Raw genomic sequence first — 25,010 nt, forward strand, 5'->3', positions numbered from 1 at the left:
TGCTACCATGTCTTAGGGAGGCACTTTGCCATCTTTTACAGGATGTGGCCACCCTCAAAGGCATTTCTCAGGTTGAGGAGATGTCGGCTCCTCTGCATTCGGGGGGAGCTGGTGGAGGCCAAGACATACAGGGGACCCAAGTGGTCTTGGTGAATTCACTTATCAAGAAGTAGCAACAATCATCATTCACACTCACCTAATACTTTAGATCTATCCCTGTGGTGCTCTTTTCCATTAAAGAGAGGCACATTTTATAGTGGATAAAACACTGGACTTGGAAATCAGCATTCTGTGTGACCTGGAACATCTCATTTCCCCCTCTATTTTTCAGTATCCATCTCTGAAAAATAAAGGGATTAAACAAGTTGATTTCCATGGGCCTTCTGGTTCCAACATTCCCAGTTCTTCCCTGCTCTGACCTTCCGTGTTCTAAGCTCCCTCCCAGCATTGACCTTCCCTGTCCCAAGCTCCCTCCCAGCTCTGACATTCCCTGTTCTAAGGCCCCTCCCAGCTCTGACATCCCCTGTTCTAAGGCCCCTCCCGGCTCTGACATTCCCTGTTCTAAGCTCCCTCCCAGCTCTGACATCCCCTGTTCTGAGGCCCCTCCCAGCTCTGACATTCTTTGTGCTTTGTCCCGTTTCCCTTTCACTCTAGTTCGGCATGTTCTCATGTACCTTCTAGCTGAGATATTAGATAACATATTGTGTCATCCTCACTGTAAAATCTGTGATCTAAAGGAAGTGGTTGGAGCTCTCCTTCCCACTCTGTCCAGCTCTCCCAGTGTGCGGACGGAAGACCTGCAAGAAGGAAGCCTCAGCTTTTGTGGATCCATCATTTCTGGTCCTCCATCCTTGGCAGTTATTCTGCTATTCCTGGAGACGCCAGGGCCGAGCTTCGTCAGTAGAGAGTTTGCAGCCTGGGCTTGAAGGGCATCCAGACATGCCGAGTATGGGGGGCGGGGTTGTTAGTGTGGAGTGGCCTCCAGGAATAAGCTTGCGTTTTCCACACCCCCGTAGAGGGAGTTGTCTTGCACCTTGAGTCCTAAAGAAAGGCTGCACTTTGGAGATGGTGGTTCCCTTCCTTTGGTCCCTCCAAGCTCCCGGCGCTGGTCAAGCTGTGCCTGCTGATGAATGAAAGGTCTGCCATCCCAGTAAAGTGTGCAGAGCAGAGGCCTCGGTCCTTTCAGCCAGTGCAGGGGGTGGGATGGGAAGACTTCTGTGTGGAATTTTACTTTCTTTACTTGGAAAGGCATAGGCTTCAACTCTGGAAAGCCGATGACTTTGTACAAGTATTTAGTCCCCTTTTATTCATTCACCAGTTTTCACATATTGAGCACCTTTAGGGCACCCAAGGCTGGCTATTCTGGAGCCTTGTCAGAAGGTGGAAATCCATAGAGGGCCATGCTGAACCACCCAGACTCGTCCACACCTGCCGGGGTTCTGAGAACACATCGTGAAAGCGCCTCAGACATCGTCTCTTTTGCCCTTTTCTCCGAGTCCCAGAGAGCCCCATTTGCCCAAGGTGGATGAGTCTTCTCACCCAGTTACATGGCACTCCTGATGACTGATGGATGTTTGATGAGACAGTGACCAGGAGGAACACATTTGCTTCTGGCAGGCTCCCCTAGGATGGGCCAGGTTCTTTGAGATGCATTCTTGAGGCAGGCCCTCACACGGCTGGATCTCAGTTCTGCTGTGGCCAGTCCTTTGGGGATAAATCCCAGGTCACAAAATCAGAACTGGAAAGGGTGGAGAGGTCGTCTAGGTGAACTCTCTCATTGTGTGAATGCAGCACTTCATGCCTTGTCCAGGGTCCCACAGGTGGCAAGCTCAGAAGCTGAATTGAGGCGTCAGGGGTGAGAAGACTGGCTACATCGGGCTTTGGACGCCACACAGAACAGTTTATGTTAGCTCCTGTAGGAGATGGGGAGCTGCCAGAGGCTACTGACATGGGCATGGGGAGACATGGTCAGACCTGCATTTTAGTGGCTAAAAGGACGATGGATCCGAGAGCCCAGGCAGGAGGTGATGAAGGCCTGCTCAGGGTCAGGGGAGAGAGAGGGCAGATTTGAGAGATGTTACAAAGGTGAAATTGAGAGGCCTTGGCATCAGATTGGACATGGGGGGGTAGTGAGAGGTTAACAATGGCTCCTAGGGTGGGAGCCTGGGGGACTGGGAGGATGGTGGTGCCCTAGACAATAATAGGGAAGTGTGGGAGGGGAAAGAGTTGGTGCAGAGAGAGATAGTAAGTTCAGTTGGCACATGTTGAGTTCAAGATTTCTGAAAGATAGTTGGAGAGGAGAGATTGGAGGTCAGCGGAGAGGTTGACGTAACATGGATAGATATGAAACAGCATAAAGATAATAATTACATCGATGGGAGCTGATGAGATGCCCAAGTGAAGTGGTACAGAGGGGAAGAGAAGGCCAAGGACAGAGCCCCAGGGACACCCAGAGGTGGAGGGTGTGATCAGGAGGAGGATCCAGTCTAGGAGACAGAGAAGGAGTGGTCAGAGAGGGGGGAGGAGAACTGGGAGTGACACACCATCCCTCCACCCCCACCCCCTCCCCCTTCCCCCAATGTCCAAGGCTGCAGAGAGGTCAAGGAGAGTGCGGGTTGAAAAAAGGCCCCTGGATTGGGCCAGTAATGCCAAAGAGCCGCCGTGGGGTTGGCCACAATTCTGTCCCTCTCCAGGTAAGAGAAATAATGAGAAGAAAAAGAATGCTTTATGTTTCCATGGCCCTTTACGACTTACTCCGTGCCTTAATTCTCACAGTGGCTTTAAGAGCAAGGCTAGGCAGGCTGTATTTTACTGATGTACAAATGCAGGTTTGGAAAGTGCCTGAGGGCTCCCCACCCAGATTTACATCTGGCTGAGACCCTTTACTCCATCCCCCACCCCCACACACAGACTGCCTTTTGTCATGAAAACTGGTCTGGCTTTTGAAGACTTAGAAAACAGCTGCCTCGCTGCGTGAGCTGGACACGAATGCCGTGGTCCCATCTTAGAGAGGCTTTGAGGACATGCGTGCCTCTCCTAAGGCCACACAGCTGGACGGTTGGATCTGGGACCCACGCTCTGACTCCTCCACCTCCAGCTGCCTCTCCTTCAGGATGACAAAGGAAGGAAGTCCTTCCCTGCTCGATGAGCCAACCTCCGCATATGTCCTGGATCAGAGTTTCCCGATCTATTCCCACATCATCAGCAGCAGTGAGGAAGTGGTCCCATCCATGGTCTTTCTCTTAGAACACATCATTTAAAATAAGCTCAGAAGAGAGATTAGTGGCTGCTGCTTTCTTCTGCAGGCCTTTCTGACACTCGGTATTTCTCCTGGGGAATTTCAGTCTGGACTCTGTTCATCTCTGTCCTTTACAGTGAATTAAACAGACAACAGGTTCCTTATGTCCCGTGGTACCCTTTGGTGTGGGGCTGGTTTCCCTGTGCCTTCTTTGATATTCATTTGACCCAAAGAATGGGGGGTAGCTTTAGAATTTCTGAAACGAAGATGGTGTTTCTTTTATCTGGCCTCTGAATCTTGTCTTCGTTGGTAACCAAGGAAAGCCTTTCCATCTAGTCCACAGGGTGAAATTATAAAACAGAATGATTAACTATCTGTCTCTTCTGCTCAGCTCCCTGGCAATCACTCTGAAGGCTTTTGATTACCATTGCTGGACAGAATTGCTTAAGAGACAGCATAAGTGTCGCTTGAAAAAACCCACAAGAGTCGTTCCCTCAGACATAAAGACCACAGTTGTGCGTGCGGCCCCTTTGGACCCACCAGGGGAAGGCTGCCTCGGCATTCTCTCTAATAGCATCCCAGCCAGCTTAATGTCTAAATCTCCAGCCTGGACAGACACCACCTCTGCATTTGGGTAGTCATTCCGAGACCATCAGGATGACATCGCCGGCACTCGCAGCTGCCGGAACGGATTTAAACCCAGGTGGAAAACAAGCAGGGAAATATTGCTTCTCCATGTGGGGTTCTTGTTGAGGCCTGTTTCTGGCTTTGACCAGAGCAAAGCCTCCTCCCTTTGCAGCTCCCCATCCACCCTTTCCCAAATCACGGAGCAGGTGCCTAATAGCCTGACTTAGCACCCTTTTGTCACCTAGGAAGTCTCTGAGGCTAGATCTGTCCTCAGGTCAGAGGACCGGGGTCTGGTGCTGTCTAGGGCACTGCCTCGTGAATATCTTGCCAGAGTGGACCAAATGCCTAAGAATGCATATTGGGGGGGTGCCTCCCCTAGCGTAAGGGGTTGTATCCATATTTGATGGACACCATTCCCCCATCTCTGTGGTTCTACTCCCTCCCTCCAGTTTCCCAGGGTAGAGCACCCTCCCCACGAAACAAGTGGATTTAACATTGGCTCTGCGTTTTCTGAACGTGACATTTTTAGAAAGAATGCCCAGGTGACCTCCAGCTTAGATCACCTTCCCTGCAGAGATCCAGGAGTGATTTGGGTGACTCTGCATCTGGTCCTGGCTCTTGTTCTTCGAATACATCTGGGATTGGTATCAACACTGGCGTTCTACAGGACTCACCTTGGCCACTAGCACAGGGCCAGAACTGGGGCTTTTCAGGGTGTGAGGAGGGAAGGATCTCGGTGGAGATGTCGAGGGACTCCTAGGAGATGATGCGTCTACACAACAGGCTGTGCCTTTGTGTGCAATAAACCAGGCCCTGCAGAAGTTTGAAGCCAAGGAGATCAGTTTGACCTCATCACTGCCTGAGCTCTGAAGGGATGGGACCCGTGGCTGGACTCTGGCCTCATTCAGAAGAGGTTAGAGAAATGGAGTTGTGGGATAGGGCTGTGTCTGTGTAGGAGCTTGTGACCAGGAAGGTGAAAGCATATTGGAGAAGGGAGGTGAGTAAAGATCTTGGGGGAGAAAGAGACCACCGAACCAGAGGGAAGGAATCAGTGATGAGTTCCATAGGTGCCCAGGTGACCTGGGTGCAAGGGAATGAGAACTCTGGGAAGAGATGCCCACCTCCCGGAGTTCGAGGGAGACAGAAAGCACCTGATCCTCAGGGTGTCTGGCTTAGTCCGCAATTTTCTCCCGTCTTTGCTTCCATGTGCTCCTTCAGGCTAAAGACTTGCAGGGATGTGTTGCCTCATCAGGCAGTAGTCATTGAATCTTAGAATGTTACAGCTGGGAGAGACCTTAGATTGTCTAGTGCTCGATGAGGAAACAGAGACCCTGAATGTTCATACATAGGTAGGACTTGACCCCAAATCCCAGCATGTAATGGACCATGGAATCATCAGACCACCAGGGGAAAGGGCCTTGCCTCTTATCGTAGCTGATTATAGTGACTCGGGAGGTGGTGGAGGGCTGTATTCGTCTACCAGTGGGCCAGAGGAGGTGAGCTCTGAGTTGAAGCTGGGAGGGTCCGTGATTCTGACTGCATCTTGGTAGGGTGGGTGAGAGGAGGTCCCGGACCCGGGTTGGAGTGCAAATTCTGGCATGATCCTGTGCTGTGCAATCCTGGGCAGAGGCCTCTGGCTTCCTGAGCCTCACACTTCCTCCCCTCTGCAATGGGGATCATTCTAAAACAGGGGTGGGGAACCTGTGACCCTCTAGGTCCTCATGTGTAGCCCTTTGACTGAATCCAAAAAGCCCCCCCATCCCAATGGAGTGGTGGGAATGGCGCCCCAGTGACCCAGGGAGAGCACACATATAAGGCACCATGCCAGCCTTAGAGCATGATGTGAACAGGAACGCTGAGGATTATTCTGGCCCCTAGTCCTGTTGGGATCTTTGGGTGGAGAAAGTCCATCGTGATAAAATATTGCCAGGAATTCATTAACCCTTTTGAATTAGACTTCATTGATTCATTCCTCAAGCATTCACTCCATGCCCTGAAGATACAGGGGAAAAAAAAAAAACACAACACCCAAAACTGCCCCTTCCCTCAGGGAGCTTAGGTTCTACTAGGGGAGGAGGAGGGGCAGAAACGTACAGAGAACATGAAGTGTAAAATTGTTCCAAGTAATTTCTAGGGAAAAGGTGGAAGGGAAGGTAGGAGGTGGCGTGTGCTGAGCTCTGAAGGGAATGAGGGCTCTGTGAGGTACCTGCAAGGAAGAAGTGAGGGCATGGCAGGCCTGGGGGCCAGGTAGGCTATGCAAAGGCATGGAGGTGGGAAATGGCAGAGTGCATGATGGACAGTAGGATGGAGAGCCTAAGGTGGGTTTCAGCCATGCTGTCTGGCCAAAGAAGCTTGTCTTTTATCTGACAAAAAAGAAGCAGGCCCCAGGGCTGCTTGAGGGGATCTGTTCCAGAGCTCAGTGGGGGCTGAGTTTGAGCATCCTCTCCACATCAGACAAACATGCATGTGTGTGTCAGAGATGTCTGTGCTGCAGGCCCTCCTCCCCCTCCCTTGGGCTCCTGTAAAGTCCTCCCAGTTGGTCTGCTGGCTTTACTCCGTGCTTGCACAGCCCCCAAGCCCGAGGAGCCGGGATGAGGGCCTGGGCTGGGCTGGGGGCACAGTGTGAGTGGGAGGAGGTGGGTTGGGTGGGGGAGGTGCGGTAGAAGGAGTCGTTGAAGCTGATGCCAAGGTCGGGGATCCAGGGGACGGAGAGGCTGGTGGTGCTTTGGGTGATGGTGCAGATAGGGGCAGGCTGGAGGGAAGGGCAGAAGTGCCCAGCAGGCAACCGGTGACCTGCGGAGGAAGGTCCCCCAGGCCTTCTCTCATCCCTTCCCTGTGGCCAGGGGCTCCCACCGCACGGTTTTCAGCAGAGAGCTGGCTTGGCTTGGTGAACTAAGTATTTGGCAGATTTGTCTGACTGTGTGTGCCAAGCTGGCTTGGAGAGAAACATGTGGAAGCGCCATCTCAGAAGGGCCATTCAACTTAAGGTACTGCCTGGGGGACCCTGGAAGGAAAGCGAATGTCTAATGTGACTGTCTCATTTATGAAGGAGGAAACAGGCCCAAAATGGGGGTCACCTGCCCAAAGTTGCCCATCTGTCGAAGAAGGCATGCCAACCCCAGCTTTCTCTATTACGTCTTGGTGGCGGCAGCTTCTGCCGGGGACTCTAATGGGCCCGAACCCTAGGCCCTGGTGATTCTGCCCATCTGCGCACTAGATCTAGGGAATTCTGCAGGGTTTAGGGAGGTGAGAAGGAGGCTGAGAGCATGAGTCAAGCATTTATTCAGTACCTTCTGTTTGCCAGGCACTGGGCATAAAGAGAAAAACAGCTTGAACACCAGTGAGCATATCTGAACCAAAGAAGTGAGGAGGTCCCAGAAAGACCCCGTGGTGAAGGGGATCCTGGGGCCGAGTCCTGAGGAAAACAAGACATTCTGAGAGATGAGGGGAGGGAGAAATGCATTCTCTTTGTGGGGGACAGGGAATATCTTGTGTGCAAACTGGAGGACAGGAAGAGGAGGAATATAGGACTGGGTTGGAAAAAGGAGTTTGGGGCTTTAAATGACAGAATTTTTTAAGTGATCCCAGAAGTGATAGGGGGCCACTGGTATTTGAGGCCTGATCAGACACAGGCTGCAGGAAAGTCATGAATGGAGGATGGATTGGAGCAGGGAAAGCTGGAGGGAGGGAGACCAGAGAGAAGGGGTGCAAGAGTCCAGGCGAGAGGCAGTGAGGACCTCCATGCAGCAGGTGGCCACGTGAAGAGAGCGGAGGAGGAACGTCGAGGACAAAGAGGATGGAGCAATGACGGCTGTGAAGGTCAGAAGAAGGAGGTGAGCCAGCCAGGCTGCCTGGCCCGGTTTGGAGGAGAGCACCTGCCCTTCCAGGGAAGAGCAGTCACCCTGGCTCTCATTCCCAGAGCGCCTCTCGGCCTTTGCCAGCTCAGTGTGTGCGGTTGTTTCCCGTCCTCGGAGAGAGCGCGTGGCCTGCCCCCCAGCCCTCAGCCGCCCTGGGCAGGGAAGCCAGACGCCTCCGAGAGCTCATCGTGAGACCATGGCCCTCGTTAGGCCTGACACGGGAGCGCTGCGGTGGACCTGATGGAGGGAGGCGAGTCTCTGGGTCCGTGGACTTAGTTCCAGCAGTTTTCTGAAAGTTCTAAATGTAGCTGCTGAATTGGACAGGGCCTGGAGTGTGCCCAAGGTGCGTCTCCCGAACTTCCAATGGGGAGATGGGCCTTTGGGTGAGAAGCTCGTATTTGGAAGCGATTTCAGTTTTCGTAAAAAAGAAGGCTTGGCAAATGTCCAGAACGTTGGGAAGGTCTGCTCAGGCCCCGGCCACAGAGCTCGAGCCCTCCCTGTTCTGTGGCCTCTGCCCATCTGCTTTTTCTTGTCCCTGCTGGGAGGCTGGCTCCAGCACCTGTGGGTTAAGCTAGCTGGTTGCAGGGGGCATTCTGGAGGCACGGTGTGGGCCCCATTTGTGTCATTTCCCCAGAAATCTCCTTTTCCTGCTGTCCCCACCTTCTGCCAGCCCCTTTGGCCTAAAAGCTGCCCTTGTCTCTGACTTTTCTCTAGCGCTTCCGCATTGGCCTTGCTGATTTTCTCGATGATGCGTCTTTTCGCTCTGTGCCCTGTTTTCTCTACCCTCTTCCCCAGCTGTAGATCAGCTCCTTTCACCTCCTTCTGACTGGTTTTCCTACCTCTGGCCTTCCTCAGGCAAAGCCTTTGCATGCTTCTTCTTTCTGGTGAATAGCTCTGTCCTCACCTCTCATCCACGCAGAACTCTTCAGTGACGCCTTGTTGCCAGGAGAGTCAGGGCCAGACTTCTTAGTCTCCTCCGGTCAGTTCTGGGCTCCCACAGGCTTGCAGGGAGGGCCTGATGTGCGTTACAGTAATGAGAGTCTCTACCCAGAGTGTTCTCCCTTCATCGCATGAGCTCTCAGGACAAGGGCTGGTGCAGGTTAGAGGTCTCGGGCTAGCAACTGCACCTCGGCTGTGGACGATGCTGGGCTGGGCCCACTCTGGGGAGTGAAGCCCCTCTCTTTACGATGCCACTGCCTCTCTGAGAAGGGGTGTGCCAGACCAATGGTTCCCAAATGCTCTGCTCCTAGGACACTGCCCCCCAAGAGCTATTGTCCACGTGGGCTGCATCTGCCGGTGTTTCCCACCTCAGACATTAAAATGCCTTCGTGTTATGATGATGATAGCTCTGACTTCAGAGGCCCCCGGGGGATCTGTAGAACACCCCTGGAGGACCGCTGCCCTAAGTGACCCTGGAGGTCACTTCCCACAGTAGGTTCCAGATTGTTGGCCTGTGTGCGAGTGTGCCTGTCTTCCCACAGCTGCGCCGGCATCGACTCTTCTCATCTTATGTCACCTTCACCAGTTGCTGGGTCATTTTCACACGTTCCCTTTCCCCATCACTAACACGTGCTCTTTTGGCCAGTTAAAAATCTCACCCACTTTGGGCGTCAGGAGGACGAGTGTTAACGGCACTGCACCTGGGAAAGCGAGGGGCAGGAAGGAGCTGGTGGGTTTGTCGGCATTTCTTAGTGCATGTGAGAATGGGGTGGGCGCTCACCATGCACCGGTGAAGTGGGGAAATTGATGGGAAGTGACGCTCGCTCTCTCGGGCTCAGTCTTTTAAGAACAGGTGTTTACTGACCTGTTTTCTTTTGAGCGCTGACATTTCCAGTAGATTCTTCCCTACTCTTCCTCCCAGAGACTAATCCTTTTGTGTTTTTTTAAAGAAAGAAATGTAAAGGAGGAAAAACCAGGTCACCAGAACTAACCAGCCCATCATGATGGTCTGGTCTCTGCAGCTTTCCACAGTCATGGGCCTTCTCCTCCAAAGAGCCGGGCAGTGGCCTGAGGCTTCAGTGCCTCCTGGTGTTTGTGGGGCCAGGCTTGGTCCGTTCTTGCGTGTGTGTGTGTGTGTGTGTGTGTGTGTGTCAGAATGCTTCCCAAGTTTAGTGTAGTAGTCAAGTTTTCCTCTCTCATCCATGTCTCCCCCTGCTTCTCTCTGGTCACTGTTATTTACAGCAGAATCTCAATGAGCCTTTGGGATGTCCCTTTAGCCACTGGCTGAATGGCTCGCCATTCTCCTCTCAAGGGGCACGGGCTTCTTTCCAGTTCTTTGCTTCTACAAAAAGTTCTACCCACCAGTATTTTGGTGGCTCTTGGGGCCTCCTTTGTCTTATTGACCTTGTGGTAGAATCCCAGCAGGGGGATCCTGTCTGCATCGAAGGGCATGGGTGTGGACACTTGTCCCTTCTTCAGCCCAGCCCCTAGTTGTTTTCCAGGACGACGGGACCAGTCTGCATCTCCACCAAGAGCGTTTCCACAGCTGTTGGATTTGCCAGTTTATTGGGTGTGAGGACAAATCCCGGGGTCATTTTGATTTACATGTTTCTTATTAGTTATTTGGAACATTTTTTTCATATGATTGTTAGTAGTTTGCAATTCTTCTTTTGAGAACTGTTAGCTCCTGCCGTTTGACTACCGAAGACTATTGGGGATTGACTTTTAATCTTATATATTTGCCAGTTGTCTAAACATCTTAGACCTCAGGCCCTTATTAGAGATATGAAAAGTTTTTTTCCCAGTTGACTACTTCCATTCTTATCCTAGTTGCATTAATTTTGTTCATGCTAAAGCTTTTCAGTGTAATCAAAATCATCTGTTTGTCTTTTGTAATCATCCCCATGCTATCATTCACCCCTTAGCCAAGAATGTGAAGGATACCAAGGGACAATTTGGTTCTCTTCTACTTTTTTATTTTTTTTTAATGGTATGCAATTTGTTTTATGGTGTGAGTTCTTTTAAGTCTGTCAAAACTATAGTAATTTTTTTTTTTGGCTAGATAATGGGGTTAAGTGACTTGCTCAGGGTCACACAGCTAGTAAGTGTTATGTGTCTGAGGTCGGATTTGAACTCGGGTCCTCCTGAATCCAGGGCCGGTGCTCTATCCACTGCGCCACCTAGCTGCCCCTGTAGTAATTCTTATACAAAAATCTGAGGCCATCTCTCCCCTCTTGAAAATCAGATATTTGGAAAAACAAGTGATTTTCTACCGGCTTTCCCACTTTCCCCAGAGAGGAGCTGATCTACAGCTGGGGAAGAGGGCAGAGAAAACAGGGCACAGAGCGAAAAGACGCATCACCGAGAAAATCAGCAAGGCCAATGCGGAAGGGCTAGAGAAAAGTCAGAGACAAGGACAGCTTTTAGGCCGAAGGGGCTGGCAGAAGGTGGGGACAGCAGGAAAAGGAGATTTCTGGGGAAATGACACAAATAGGGCCCACACTTCTTCCCCAGTCTTCTCAATTTGTGAATCTGACCTTTTGAAATCCAAACTGCAGTATGAGTCTTTCTTCTTGGTTTCATCAGCAACTGAAAAATCAATCGGAGAACACTGAGTTGAGACACTCAGGAAAGTTAATAATTTTTCACAATTTATGTGACAAGGAAAAATACCTTTTCACCAGCGAGGGAGTATGTGACGTCAGCACTGCCCGGAGTCAGTACTGTAGCACCATCCAGTTTGGTCGTGGAGCGGTTGGCCCCAGGTGAGCAGAGGTTGAGAAGACTCCTTCTGCCTTTGCTGATATCTCCGTGCTGCCTGGAACGCCCTCTCCTTCCGTGCCCTACCCCTTCCCTTCCTCCAGTGGCTCCTCCTTTAATCCTCGGCTCAGATCCCCCTCTCCAGGACCTTGAGCATGGCCTCTCTCTGCATGAATGGCCACAGCACTTCTGCTCCTGCTTCTCACCCGGCCCTTCGTGTAGACTTCAGGGACTGGTCGGGATCTTTCTGTGTGTGGTGGGCTGTCGTTTCCACCCAGCCCTGAACTCTTTGAGGGCAGGAGCTAGGCACTCTTCTTTAAGGTCAGCACCAAGCCCTGAAGCCTGACTCGGTAAATAGCGTTCATTCCCTGGTGTTTCCCCCTAAAAACTATGGTGGTCCTACTTTGTCCAGAGCGATTTTGTATTTTTCAGAGCTCCTCATCTGGATCTCTGCTCTGCCCTCTACTGTTTGTTAATACTTCTCTGTCTGCATCGCCACTTTCCCCCCAGCTCCCAGGAGAATAGCAGGGCCCTGAGCACAGGCTCCATCTTTTTCACGCTCATGCCCCCAGCCTCTAGTACAATGCCTTGCACATTAGAAGCACTTAATAAATGTTTATGGAATTGAATTGATAAGATCTGGTCCCTGCTGTCCTGGAGCTCAGAGGCCAGTACAGACATCCACACAAATAGCCTGAATGTCCAGCATTATAGGATAAGTACATTAGAGGGGTACAGTGTACTCTGTGAGGTCCCTGGGCAAGTCATTGGCTGTGGGCAGCAATGGTGAATCGGGGAGGACTTCTCGTAGGAAATGGAATTTGAATCAGGCTTTGAAGAATGGAAAAGAATTCAACCGTTGGCATAAGATATTGACTGATGTCAGAATTGATTTTCTGAACTTAGAAGATGTGGGCCTTGATTCAAAACTGTGACGACATGTGTCCACATCTGTATCTTCCTTCCCTCAATCAGCAGTGCTCTCCTTGGCACCTCAGGGGCAGCACCTGGCTCTTTTCAGGAGGGCAGAGCTGGCCAGTGGGACTCAAATCATGGCCCATGCATTGTTTTCATAGCCAAATGGAAGCCAATGCTGTGATTTTCTCATGTGAATGAAGTCAGGCTGAAGAGTTTGTTTTTTATCCTGGGCACTAGGGAGTCACTGAAGGTTGTTGAGGGTGCTCAGCCCCTTGTTTTGGGAAGGCTAATTTAGCACCTGGTATGGAAGGGAAGGGTTGGTCAGGAGAGTAGGGAGACTAGACTGACGATGGTCCAAGTGGAAGGTAATGGAGGCCTGTGAATAGAGAGGAGATGGATGGGAGAGACGTTGTGGGCGCAGAATCAAGGAGACTTGGGGCTGAATCAGAGAGAATCAGCTCACAAATATTAATGAAGCTGCTGGGCCTGGTGACGCAGCTTGTATTCTGCTCCTGGGAGGTGGGAGCTGGTGGCCCTCGCGCTCAGACAGAGATTCTGGAGCAAACCCAGCCGGTGAAGGCACCAACTTCGTTAGAAATAGGTCCAGGGGGGCCACCTGAATGCTTAAGGAGGGGCAGACTGGCCCAGGGTGGAAGTGGGGCAGGGCCGGTGAGCTCTTGGGCCGGGCTGAGGGCCCCTGGGCCCAGGAGTGGTCTGTAACTTCCAGCCTGGCTCGATGGAGAGACCCGCAGTGAACAGAAGCATACAAAAAGGAGAAAAAATAACAACTGCTTCCGGGAGGCCCAGAGGCTGCGTCCTTTCTCATGTGTTCCTGCAAGCCCCCGGCATCACACACTTGGGCGATCAGAAGGATGGGGGGGGGGGGGCGTGCTCTGTCACAGGTCAGTGAGTGAGAGGCTGAGTTGGACCTCAGATGCCCAGAGTCCAGACTCGGCCCTCGTGACCACCCCTCAGCCCTGGCTTTTGCTCTCGGGCCTCTGCCTTGCTTCTCTTGGGCTTGGTGCCAGGCTGGGCGCACCCTGGACACTTTGGAGTGGACTGGACCCGCCCTGAGCAGCATCCTCTCTGACTCCTCCCGCCTCCTGGGGTCCTTGTGCTCGCTAGCTCCTGATTCAGACAGGCCCCCAGTGGCAGGAGCCTCCCAGACCATTTCTTTCCCTTCGTTCCATTTCTCTGTCCTTCTCCCTCCCTTTGATTTCATTGAGATGATGAGTTGAAACAGCCAGAAAAAAGGCTGCGGGACTTTGGCTCTCTGCGCTCTTCCCATTGGACTTCTCGGAGCGGGCAGCATACGTGCCGCCTCACCCGTGGACGGTGGCGTCTCGGTTCCTCCGCTTCCCCTCGCTGCCTCCTGATCCTTTCTGACAGGGAGTTCAGGCCCAGGAGGAGCATTGGCTCCTTCCTTGGGCTGCGTTTTCCATCACATCCACTTCTCTGATTAGCAGTAAGTCTGGAAGTATGGTGGAGATCGGTGTGCTGTGCGCACACTTTAAGCAATCAGTGGTACCTTGCGAGCTTTCTGCGCTGTCATGGGCCAGTGGAAGGACAGATGGAGCAGGAAGCTCACTGGTCGGCCCGCGCTTTTATCAGCAGCACCTGAAGGTATGTTTCTCATTGGGAAGCCTTCACCTGAAAAATATGAACTTAATTACAAGTACAGTACACCTGTCTGGGCTCTCCGAGGATGAGTGGGCCTGGCTCCCTCAGAGTGCTGCCTGGGGGCTGTCGGCTTGACCAGCTGGCCACTTTGCCAGCTGGCTATTGGATTCTGTGTGGCCACCCCGTTTTCTCTCTTGCCTACCGAATTCCTCTGGGATTTGACAGGTCCTTCCAAGTCATAGCAGAACTGTCAAAGAGATCTGCTCCCGATGCTGTCTTTTCCGGATGTGCTTGAGAGAGGCCCAGGGGGGATGTATGTGAAGCCGTAGAGCCAGGGGGGGCTCAGAGCCCAAGAAACCAAGCTCCTCACTGGTCAGACAGGGAGACTGCGGAGCTGAGATATCGAGTCCGACGGTGCCGCCTGGCCTTCAGAGTAGTCAGACAGGAAGATCAAGGACCTCTAAAAGACAGCAACAGTGTAGCAAGAGGCCACCCTGTGGCGAGTGACCAAGTAGGATGGCCCAGTGGGGAAATGGACTTTTTGCCTTTTCAGAACCCCCACTGAGCTTCCTCTGGGGGGCTGGACAGCCCGAGCCAGGTGCAGAGTGACTGTCCTGTGTGCGGTCAGCTTCGTCACTTCTCTGTCGCACAATGCATGTTCTCTCTTCTTTGATCCATTGGTTAAAAGGTTACAGAGTGGAACAGAAAGGTCAAAAGGACGATGTAGAAAAATGAACTTTTCGTAGGCAGTTTTCTTGCTGGAGTCTTGGAGTCTCCTCTTGCCCCTGTCATGGGCCCAGTCTGAGGGGGCTTTGCCAGGGAAGGAGGCAGGAGGAGTACAAACCAGCAGGCCTCCAAGACACTTCCTGCATCATGATGATCATGAGGGTTCATTTAATTTAAAAAAAAAAATAGAAATGGCAGGGGGAGGGGAGCTGATAAAATGCCACTGCCCAAGATCTCTTACAATGCCTCATCCTAGCAAGGGACCCTGGGGCCCCGAAGGCCAGACCCACCGAACACACTCGTGAGCTGGGAGATGGGCCGTGTCAGCCTCACCAGAGGGACGGCTGACCGTGGGCGAGCAGCGGCTCATGAAGGACCACCTGCCAAGCTGGGCACGAGTCCCCACCAACCAACCACTCATCCTCCTCCGAGTGGATGCAGATCTGGGGCTGCCACAGGGTCAGGTGCCTTCTTTGGCCTCTCACATTCTGAGACAGTGCTTAGTACAGTGCCTGGCACATAGTAGGTACTTAATAAATATATCTCTAACTGCACTTGAAGGTCAACATCTCTGAAATTGAAGCCCCGCCCCCCACTTCTCTGTCTCTTCCAGTGACCCTCCCTCCATTCTTTTAGAGTCTCAGGCTCAAAACCTCTAATCATCTTTTATTCTTCCTTCTCCTTCCCGCCCCCACCCCAATCCAGTTAGTCACTGGGTCTCTTGATTCCATCGCCCCAAACCTTTTAAATTCTGGGCCCTTTTTTAGCACAACCACCACCCAATTCTCCTGTATCCATTCATGTCCAATGCAGGACCTCCTTGTCTCTTAATTAGACTCACAGGCTTCTCCCCTGGCTTTGTAGCCTCTGGTATCTGCCCACTCCAGTCCTGGCTCTGAGCTGCCCATAAGTTACTGACTCTGTCTCCAAAGTGCGGAGAAGAGAAGCCAGGTTAGCCGCCACTTTGGTTTTGCTTCCCACATGCCCTCTGCCCTTTTCCTTCGCCTTTCCAAAGTGATGAGGCACTCTCTGTGCCCTGGTGTGTTTCTGTAAGCACCCATGTCTGAAAACGGCCTGCTTCCACGTGTGCCCAGTAACCACCGTCACAGGTCAGTAATAAGATTTGTAACCGTGCAGTTTTGGAACACAAACCCTGTTAAGCCATCAACCTAGTTTTAAACATGATTACAAGCCCTCCTGTGAGCACAGTCTGAGTGTATAAGTGAACAGAAGGGGAAGCCAATCCAATTTGTGCCTTTTTTTTTTTTTAAAAGAAGGAGGAAAAGCAAAAGAAGCATCCTTGTGATTGTGGCTAGAATCAACAAACTTAAAAATTGGGTTTTCTTGGAGAGAAAAAAAAGACTTTTTTCTGATCTGAGTGAGGTCAAAGAAAACGAATTGCCCTCGTCTTTCCTCTTGAGAAAAGAACATTAATGGTCTGTTTTAATTTAATGTGCATTTGTCTTTTAGTTAGCATCTGCTGTAGCTCTCACTGATTCGTGGATTGTTGGAGCTGGAAGAAGCCTTGGGGATTCTCTGAGTCAACGCCCTCATTTTACAGCCGAGGAAACGAAGGCCCAGAGACAGGAAGTCATCTCGCTGTGATCGTCGAGCGAGTTAGCGGCCTTCTGCTTCTGCCGTCTCGTCTCGCGCCTTTCCTCTTCACTCTGATTAGCCTGATGGGACTGACGTTGACTGAATGATCAGCGGCAGTGATTAAATGATATAGCATCCACCAAGTTATTAATCACGCTCTCCATGATCTTGAGAGCTGGGAGAGCTGGGGATTCCAGCCCCAGCTTGTCCAGTGGTATTTCAGAGACCCATGGTTCTGTCCATTTAGGGACATGAACAAAACCCTCCAGGCTTTAATGGGTGGTTTTCATGATGGGCTGAAGATATTCAATGCCTGGTGGCCAATCTTCAGATGATCGGATCATGTCATGGAGTTACTTTAAGCATTTCAGGACTTAAACGTCTGCACAGTGAAGCCTTGGTTACTTTGGGAAGGGGCTGCCCCGGACACCGAGAATGCCTCATCTCTGAGTGGGAAGGGTCTCAGGAGTTATGCAGCCCAGCCCCTTCCCAAGCACAGATCTCCCTCCACCATGAGGGTCCTTCAGCCTGCATGGGACGGTCACTCCTTTAGGGCTAATCCCCTCCATGATGGGACGGGCCTCTGAGACCAACCACCCCTTATAGGATCCCCGTTCTCTTCTTTGGGGTGAAGAGAAAACAGTCGAATTGTTCCTCTCTGGGGCAGCCTTTCAGATATGCAGTGACAGTACTCACATTTTTCTTCTTCCTTATGCTTCTCTGCTCCAGGCCATACACCACCTGTTTTTACCTGATTCTCCTGCCACAGAGTCTCCAGTCCGCTCACCTTTCCGTCCACTCTCTTCAGAACATGCTCCGCAGTTCCATGACCCCCAGATCTGAGTACTATGTTCCAGGTGTATTCTGATCAGTGCCTGTCGATCGGGGAATGACTGAAACCAGTTGTGGTGCATGAATATCATGGAATATTACTGTGCTGTGAGAAACAGAAATACTCAGAATCCCAAAAAGCCTGGGGATCAATTAGGAGGCTCATGCAAGCATCCAGCTTTGGCTTTGGGATTAGAGAGACACAGACGGTCGAATCCCCAGTAGTATATGCTCTGTGCGTCAGAGAATTAAAAAACCAAATTGCTCTGTGAGCGCCAAGGAAGATGGGTTCTTCCTGAATGGGGGAGCAGAGCAGGCTTCCTGGAGAAGGTGGTGTTTGGGCTACCCTTTAAGTAACGGCTAGGAATTCAGCAGGGGCACAAGGATAGGGCGAGCACCAGGTGTGCAGGGGCAAGAGAGGGTTGTCCATTTGGCTTGGAGCGTAAAGTGGAGGGAGACCGTATGAGATGAGGCTAGAAAGGTGGGGTCCTGCCAGATTGGAGAGGGCCCTGAATGCCAGGCATAGGAGTTTGAAGTCTGTCTAGTGTCCATTCAGGAGCCACTGCAGGTTTCTGAGCAGAGGAAGCACACGGCCCCATACGTACATACGTATGTATTAGATGTCTGCTGAGTTGAATTGACTGAGCTGGTTCTGTTGTTGGGACGAGAAGCCAGAAGCTGTCGTGGGCTCATACTCTGCTCCTGCTCCTCCCTACCTGGGCAGTGGCCTTGAAGGGTGTCCCAGAGAAGGAGGGCAGATCACTGTTGAGCTGGAAGGGTCTTGTCGTCCTAGGTTCCAGCCTAGCTAGAGGAGGGAAGAGTGGAGATTCCTTCCTTCACTAGCCTAGATTGAGGGCTGGGTCACAGACATGCCAAGAGCCCCAGCCCCTGCCCACCCTGATGGCCCTGGATGTCCCCCAGCAGATCCTGCCATGCCCGGGGATGAGTGTGAACCCAGCAGTCAGGCTCAGCGTGATGGGAGGGAGAGGATCAGGCAAGATTCACGGAGAAGGTGGCACTTCCTGAGTGGTCGGACAGGCCGAGGAAGGAAAGGGGCTCCTGCCTGGAGCTCCCAGGGGCCTGGCTCATTAGGTTTCCATGGCGTACCTGGCACTGACTGGCTCCATTTGCTTTCCCTCTCCAATCCTGACATTTCAGAGTGGAGTCATTATCTGGGGCTGAGTGATTAGCGCCTGAGAAGCTCATAGAAATGTGGACAGACCCATCATGGCAGTCACTGCTGGTTCCAGAAGGCCTGGATCTTCTCCAAGATTCATGAACTGAGGGACAGACAGAGCTGCCAGCACAGAGAACTGATCGCCGGTGGAGAAGGCAAAGGACGGACAGATGGCTTAGGCCGCGTGGGAGTTTCCTCTGCATGGGCCTCGTCTCCCTAACAAAGCTGGGCCATAGCCCAGGTCAGGACTCCCCGCCCTGAGCGTAGGGCTCTTTCCTCTCTCTGTGCTCTTGGTCATCTCCCAGTCTCAGTCTCCTGACTTGCTTGAGGAAGTTGACTTGGGTGGGGCATGGCAGCTGTGACAGCAGCCTGCATCCCTCCCCTCGGGTCAGCCTTTCCCCACAGTCACTGCTCTGACTTCCCTTTACACTGGCACTTAACAAGTGCAGACATTTCTTATTGGAAGATGGCCTTGGGGCCCAGCACTTGGAGCCAGGAGGAATACTGATGAGTGTCCCCTGAGCCGCTTGTCAGAGGAGACTGCCGATGACAGAGACCCTCAGCCTTTCTTGGTCTGTTGTGATTGTACGTTGCTGATAAAATTACAGTGACGGGTGCTGTCCTGCCCCATTGTTCTGGGCAAGCATCGCGAGCTCCCAGGACAAGCAGAGGGAGCGGGCAGAGGGCCAACTGTCTGTTTCCCTTTCAGTCTTTTCTCCAGTTGGCCACTTTGGAGCTCTGTGAGGTCAGGTACTGGCTGTGGTCTGAACTTTTCTTATTCTCTCATGCCCAGCTCAGGGCAAATCGAGAAATCCTCCGCTCTCTCCCCACCCCATCACCCCCAGTCATCACTGGTCAGGCTCTTCCTCAGTGTCCAGAACTTGGCCGGCTTTGGACAAGGCTTGTCAAAGAGCTTTACGACCACGCTTGAGGGCCGTGATGCTTTTCGTCAGGCAGATGCTTTGTTCCCCTCCGTGTGCCTTGTTGCATTTTCAGCAGAGCCGTACAAATTAGAGACTGAATGTGGGCAGAAAAGTGAATTAGACTCATTCACCTGGCTGCGTTATTGGTGTGCTGACTCCTGGGTTCTGGCTTCATCTTTTCCTATTAACGGAAGAAAATAAGAATTGTAGGCAAATGAGTCCTTTGTTTCCGCCGGTATTAATTTGTTCATCTTGGCTCTGTGGTAATTTGTAAACTTCTGCCTTGAGTGCCTTTTAAACAGGCCAAAATGTGTTATCTGCTCAGTGTTGATTAGGCGATGCTTCTGCTGTTTGACATGAGAAGCTGACTTCCTTTCCCATCATCCCCTGGGGATCAGAGGCTAGCTTCACTTAAGAGAAAGTCAGAGGGAACGAAGCGGTGCATGAGGATCCGTGCAAACCAGGAAGGCCAGCGTTGCCGTGGTAGCTCGTTCTTGGTGTGGCTTGTCCAGTTGCATGGTTGGCCATGTCTGACCGTCCTCATCGGTGGGAGGTTATGTTCTTCCTTATCACTCACCCGGACCCCTCGTGATCAATAAGTAAATCGATATTTATTTCAAGTGGCTTCTGTGCTAGGCCCTGCGGATTAAAAAAAAAAAAAAAGATAGTCCTTGCCCTCAAGAAGCTTACAATCTAATCGGGGTAGTGCACAATGCAAATGAGTATGCACAGACAAGTTAGACAGGGTCAATAGGAGATAATCAGCAAAGAGAAAGCCCTAGAATTAAGGGGGGCTGGGGAAGGCTTCCTGTGGAAGCTGGGATTTTAGTTGGGACTTCAAGGAAGCCTGGGAGGTCAGTGGGCAGAGCAGAAGGGGAAGAGCCTTCCAGGCATGGGGGACAGTCAGAGGAAATGCCCATAGCCAAGAAATGCAGGGGCTTGTTCACGGAGCATCCGGGGCCTGGGGTCACGGGACCAAGAGTTCATGGAGGGGAGGAAGGCATAAGAAGGTTGGAGAGAGAGGAGAGGGCGAGGTTATACAGGGCTTTGAAGGTCAAGCAAGGGATGTTGTATTTGATCCTGGAGGACTTTATTGATTGGGGGGAGTGACATGGCCAGACCTTCATTTTAGGAAAATCCCTCTGGTGGCTGGACTGAAGGGGGAGACTTGAGGCAGTTAGACCCTCCAGCAGCTACGGCCATAGCCCAGGGGTGAGATGGTGAGGCCTTCAAGGAGAGAAGGGAGCGTATTCGAGAGATGCTGCAGAGGTGAGATGAACAGGCATTGGCCACAGCTTGGATATGGGAGGGGGAGAGATAGCGAAGAGCCCAGGATGACCCTGAGGTTGTGACCCTGAGGGACTGGGGGCATGGGAGGGCAAGGTTTGGGGAAAAGATGATGAGTTTTGAGTTTCAGATGTCTGCTAGACATCCAGGTTGAGATGTATGAGAGGTGGTTGGAGATGAGAGTCTGGGGCCGACTGACGCCACTCAAAACTGGAGTCATCCCTTAGGCTGAAATGGGAAAGAGAATTTCGCCTGAGAGTGACCTGAGCTGAAAATCCCATGTAATGAATACTTCCTTCCTTGTAAAACAAGGCAGGGCAGGCAGTGCTAATGCTTCACCCTCCAACAGGCTCTGCTTCATGACCAGCTCTGACGTTTTTCACCTCCTTGGTCCCACCTGCTGACATGGAGCTCTGTTAGTTAGTGGAGGAGCTGGGTTTGAATGGGTGGCTGCGTCTTACCTGTGTAAGGTTCCTCATCTTGAACACCAGGAGGGCTGGATAAAATTGGCCTCTGAGGGCCCCCTGCTCCCCATCTGTGAGTCGATGAGCTCAGATGATTGACTCAGATCCTTCTTTTTAGGTGGTACCACAGTGGCTAGAGGGAACTTGGGATCAGGATGACCCGGGGAAGTCCCTCAACGTCTCTTGTGTGTAAAATAGGGATGGTCACAGTCCCTCCCTCACAGGGTTGTGAGGATCAGTCTCTGCAAACCTTCCTGAGCCCTGGAAATGTGAGTTGGTGACTCTGCTTGCTCTGGGCCAGGCACCAGGCCGAGTGCTGAGGAAGCGGGACAGCAGCGGGCCAGGCCGGGCCATCACGAAGCATATAATCTGACGCAGAGGCAGCACGTACATACACAGACAGTCTTGAGAGGCGGTATGAGGCAGTCTCCCTGGGGGGGCTCCCACTCTGAATGGCTGATTTTTAGGAAGTTCTGAGATTCTCTGTAAAATGCTAATCTACCCAGTGATTGATGGAGCTATCACCCCCAAGCTATCTCAGTGGGGTTGATAACATTTCTTAGTTAATAAAATATTTCATGAGAGCCAAGGATTTAGAACCAGAAGAAGCCTGGGCCATTGGAGGCCTGAAGACTGGGAGCTTTTACGGGGAGTGAGGAGAGATCCAGGACTTGCCTTGGGGTCTTCCAGCTGCTCTTGGCCTTGGGTCCGAGATCAGGGGACATCTTCTGTCTGAGATCAGAGGACATCTTCTGCTTAGCGTGTGATTACAGGAGGGGGCTCTGTTGGAAATCTGTGTCAGGCATTTATTCTGCTCTGTAAAGATCAGCTCCAAAGCTCTTCCGTGTCTGTCATCTGGCAGACCAGGCAGGGCTGGACACTGCTGCTCCCTGTCCAACTGGTGAGATTCTGAAATGGAGGGTGTGCTGTGGTCAGGGTGTCCCGTGAAGGGACAGTCACCAGCTGGTGCAGCTCCCCTCACATGGACAGACCCAAGTGAATTAAAAAGAAAACCAAAGGAATTTATTTATGCCCTGCTAAGGATTGGCGCTAATGGGGAAAGACAGCTGCAGGACGTCAAAATGCCCCCAGAGGCAAGAGGCTGGCGAAATTGGTTCTGTGATTTCAGGTCAAAGGCCCGAGTTGGGGGGGCAGGGCGGAGCTGACTTAAACTCATTGGAGTGACAGCTAGAGAGGATTCGTCATGTTGAATTTGTGTTCGCTTTAATTGGAGATCACTAGCCAGGAATGAGGAGGAGGAGGAGCTCATTGGGCCCAGACCTAGAACAATGGACAGAGCTCTGAGCCTGGAGTCAGGAAGGCCTGAATTCAAATTTAGCCCTCTAGCTGTGTGACCCTGGACAAGTCACTTAACTTCTACCAGCCTCAGTCTCCACATCTGTAAAATGGGGATAATAATAGCACTTGCCTCACAGGATTGTGAGGATTAAATGAGACATATTTGGAAAGAGTTTTGCAAACTTTAAAACTCTATGTACATGCTAGCTACTGTTTCATGCCAGGTAGGGGAGGGCGTTGCAACCGTTCTGTGCTGAAGAGAGCAGTTGTTATCAGAGAGACCATGGAACTTGTCGTATCTGGAGGGAGGGTTTGAATGACGAGCCCACCTGTCTGGGGCTTCTCTCTGTTTAGTTCCCACTCCATTCCTGATGCCTCTTCCAGAAACCTTCCTGGTACTGATGACCCACTGACCTCACCCAACCCCGCCTTGGTCTGCATTTTTTTTTTTTTTTTTTGTGAGGGCAGTTGGGGTTAAGTGACTTGCCCAAGGTCACACAGCTAGTGAGTGTTACGTGTCTGAGGCCGGATTTGAACGCGGGTCCTCCTGACTCCAGGGCCGGTGTTCTATCCACTGCGCCACCTAGCTGCCCCCTTGGTCTGCCTTTGATGGCTACATTGTCCGTGTAACGTCCGTCAGTCAGTTGCCAGTGGTCGTGATCTCTGTGTGAGTGGCCTTCTCTAACCTCTGTCCCTGTGTCTCCCAGAGGCTCAGAGCTTTACTCACACACAGTGGGTGCTTAATAAATGAGGTTTGTAGCAATGGAATGGAATGGCCAAAGCTATCCCAGGCAGCTGGGAGCAGGACCAGAAGGTGGGCAGGCCCAGGTCCTTGAACTCCAAGGCAGGTCTGGGTCCTACTGAACCAGGCAAAATAGGCCTCTTAAAAAATTTCTGGACCTTGGTCCAGAGTTGTTTCCTGGAAGAAATCTGCTCTGAGTGCCACTGGTTTGGTGACAAGCCAGATAATCCATGCAAAGCTCTGCAGGCCATAAAGGGCTTTCTGAGTGGCAGCCATCACCACCATCATCATCGTTGTTGTCATGAGCAGCAGAGGCAGCACTCGGCCTCTCTCTGATCCCCAGGCTTCCATGCTAGCGGCATTTGTGCCTCGGCCCCGACTGTACGGTAAGCCCACTGAGGGCGGGTGCCCCGATGCAGGTCCTCTGCGCACTTGGTGCTCGGCGGTGGGTGAGTCAGAGTGACCCGATTCCCTCTGTTAATAGCCTTGTCTCTCTCTTTGTTAGGAGCTGCTCATCTTCCTCCAGAACTTGCCTACGGCCCACTGGGGAAATGAGGAAGTCAGCGTTCTCCTGGCGGAGGCCTACCGCCTCAAGTTCGCCTTTGCCGATGCTCCAAATCACTATAAGAAATGAGCCTGCCGGGGCCGGGGGCGGCGCTCCCACAGGCTTGTTCTGGAGTAACATACTTTTCATTCTGGTTTGCACATTTCCCGACTTACTAATTGTGGCATATTTTTGTAAAGTGCGCATTAGGGCCGTGTCTACGCTGGCCGAGGACAGTCGCTAACTCGGAAAGCTGCCTGGGGCCGAGAGAAAAGTGACCCACCGAGGGCGGCCATCTTCCTACACACACTAGAAAGCACAGGACCTCGGCCCATGTAGACGCAGCTTAGAGAGTCTCGCTTCTTGCAACGGAAATGGAGAGGGATCCCGAGATACCAAAGAGAGAAGATAAGATGGACACCTCCCGTCATGTGAGCTTCCATGCACGGGGAAGTCCCCGTCCACGGCCAGCCTCAGGGCAGGCCTGGACCAGCCCCCGCAAGGCTCCTTCTCTCCTGGGGGGAGGTCCCCGTCCCCCTCCCTGGGTTGTTTTCAGCCCGACGTCTCATCGCCAAACCCACTATCGCCCCTCCCCCCACCCTGGGCTCAGAGATCACCCAAGGGGGGCATCATTCTGAGGGAAGTTGAGGCAGCCAGGAGAGAGTGTTGCTTAGGATTCCCTTGGGAGCGCTTGCTTTTGTCAGCTCTGTAGTAGATGTATTTTCAAACTGGAAAGTTCTATTCTACTAAAAGTAAATGAAAATTAAAAAAACAATGATCAAGTGTGTTGTGAACCACGTGGGCTCCAGGTGCGTGGCCGTCGTCACATTTCCCCTTCTCGTAGGAGGGAAGGCCCGGCGGCTGAGCCAGCCGGAGGGGCCGAGTCAGACCTGAAGGCTCATGGCGAGGACCTCCTGAGCCCGGCGAGGCCACCGTGGGCCGGGTTGGGTCCTGCTTCTCCCTTCTTGGGTCATGAAGAAGGTGCTCAGGACACCGCCGTAGGCCTGGGAAGACGCCCGCCTCGCCGACCTCCTCCCGGGGGGAGGGCTTGGCACCCCTGAAGACAGGCCCCACATCTAGGCCTGATCCCTTTCCTGCTCCCACTCCCCACTCCGCCCCCTGGGAAAGCCCCTCTCCAGCTCCTCCATGACCTCTGGTCGTGCCGGAGTGCCCAGCCCAGGGAGGCTCGGGCTCTGCCTGCCCCCCACCCCCATCTTGGTAGCTTCCTGAAATTATGAAGACTTATTCCATTGCGTCACTGGAGGGGCCAATGGCTGAGCCCAGCGTCCCTCAGAAGGGAGACATGGCAGGGAGGGACAGTTTCAGAAGCTGGGCCTCTCTGCACTCCTTCACCCTGCCCAGGACCATATGTGGAATGAAATGAAAGCCTCCCCACTGGCCCAGGAACGAACTCTCACTGAGAAAAGTGACACCCCCAAACACTTGGCGAGTGAGGAGGGCA

At 52.3% G+C, this 25,010-nt stretch overlaps 1 protein-coding gene across 1 annotated transcript in view; it reads left to right on the forward strand.

Annotated features, from left to right (window-relative positions):
* Window positions 1-24,323, forward strand: part of TBC1D22A (TBC1 domain family member 22A) — a 306,894-nt gene extending 282,571 nt beyond the window's left edge. The window contains exon 12 of the mRNA XM_027854296.1: window positions 23,510-24,323. Coding sequence (XP_027710097.1) covers window positions 23,510-23,638 — 129 coding nt within the window. The 3' untranslated portion in view covers window positions 23,639-24,323. The remainder of the gene's footprint in view (window positions 1-23,509) is intronic.
* Window positions 24,324-25,010: the final 687 nt, after the last annotated feature.

This window comes from Vombatus ursinus, unplaced genomic scaffold (genome assembly GCF_900497805.2).
Source record: "Vombatus ursinus unplaced genomic scaffold, bare-nosed wombat genome assembly UNPS02010394.1, whole genome shotgun sequence".
NCBI lineage: Eukaryota > Metazoa > Chordata > Mammalia > Diprotodontia > Vombatidae > Vombatus > Vombatus ursinus.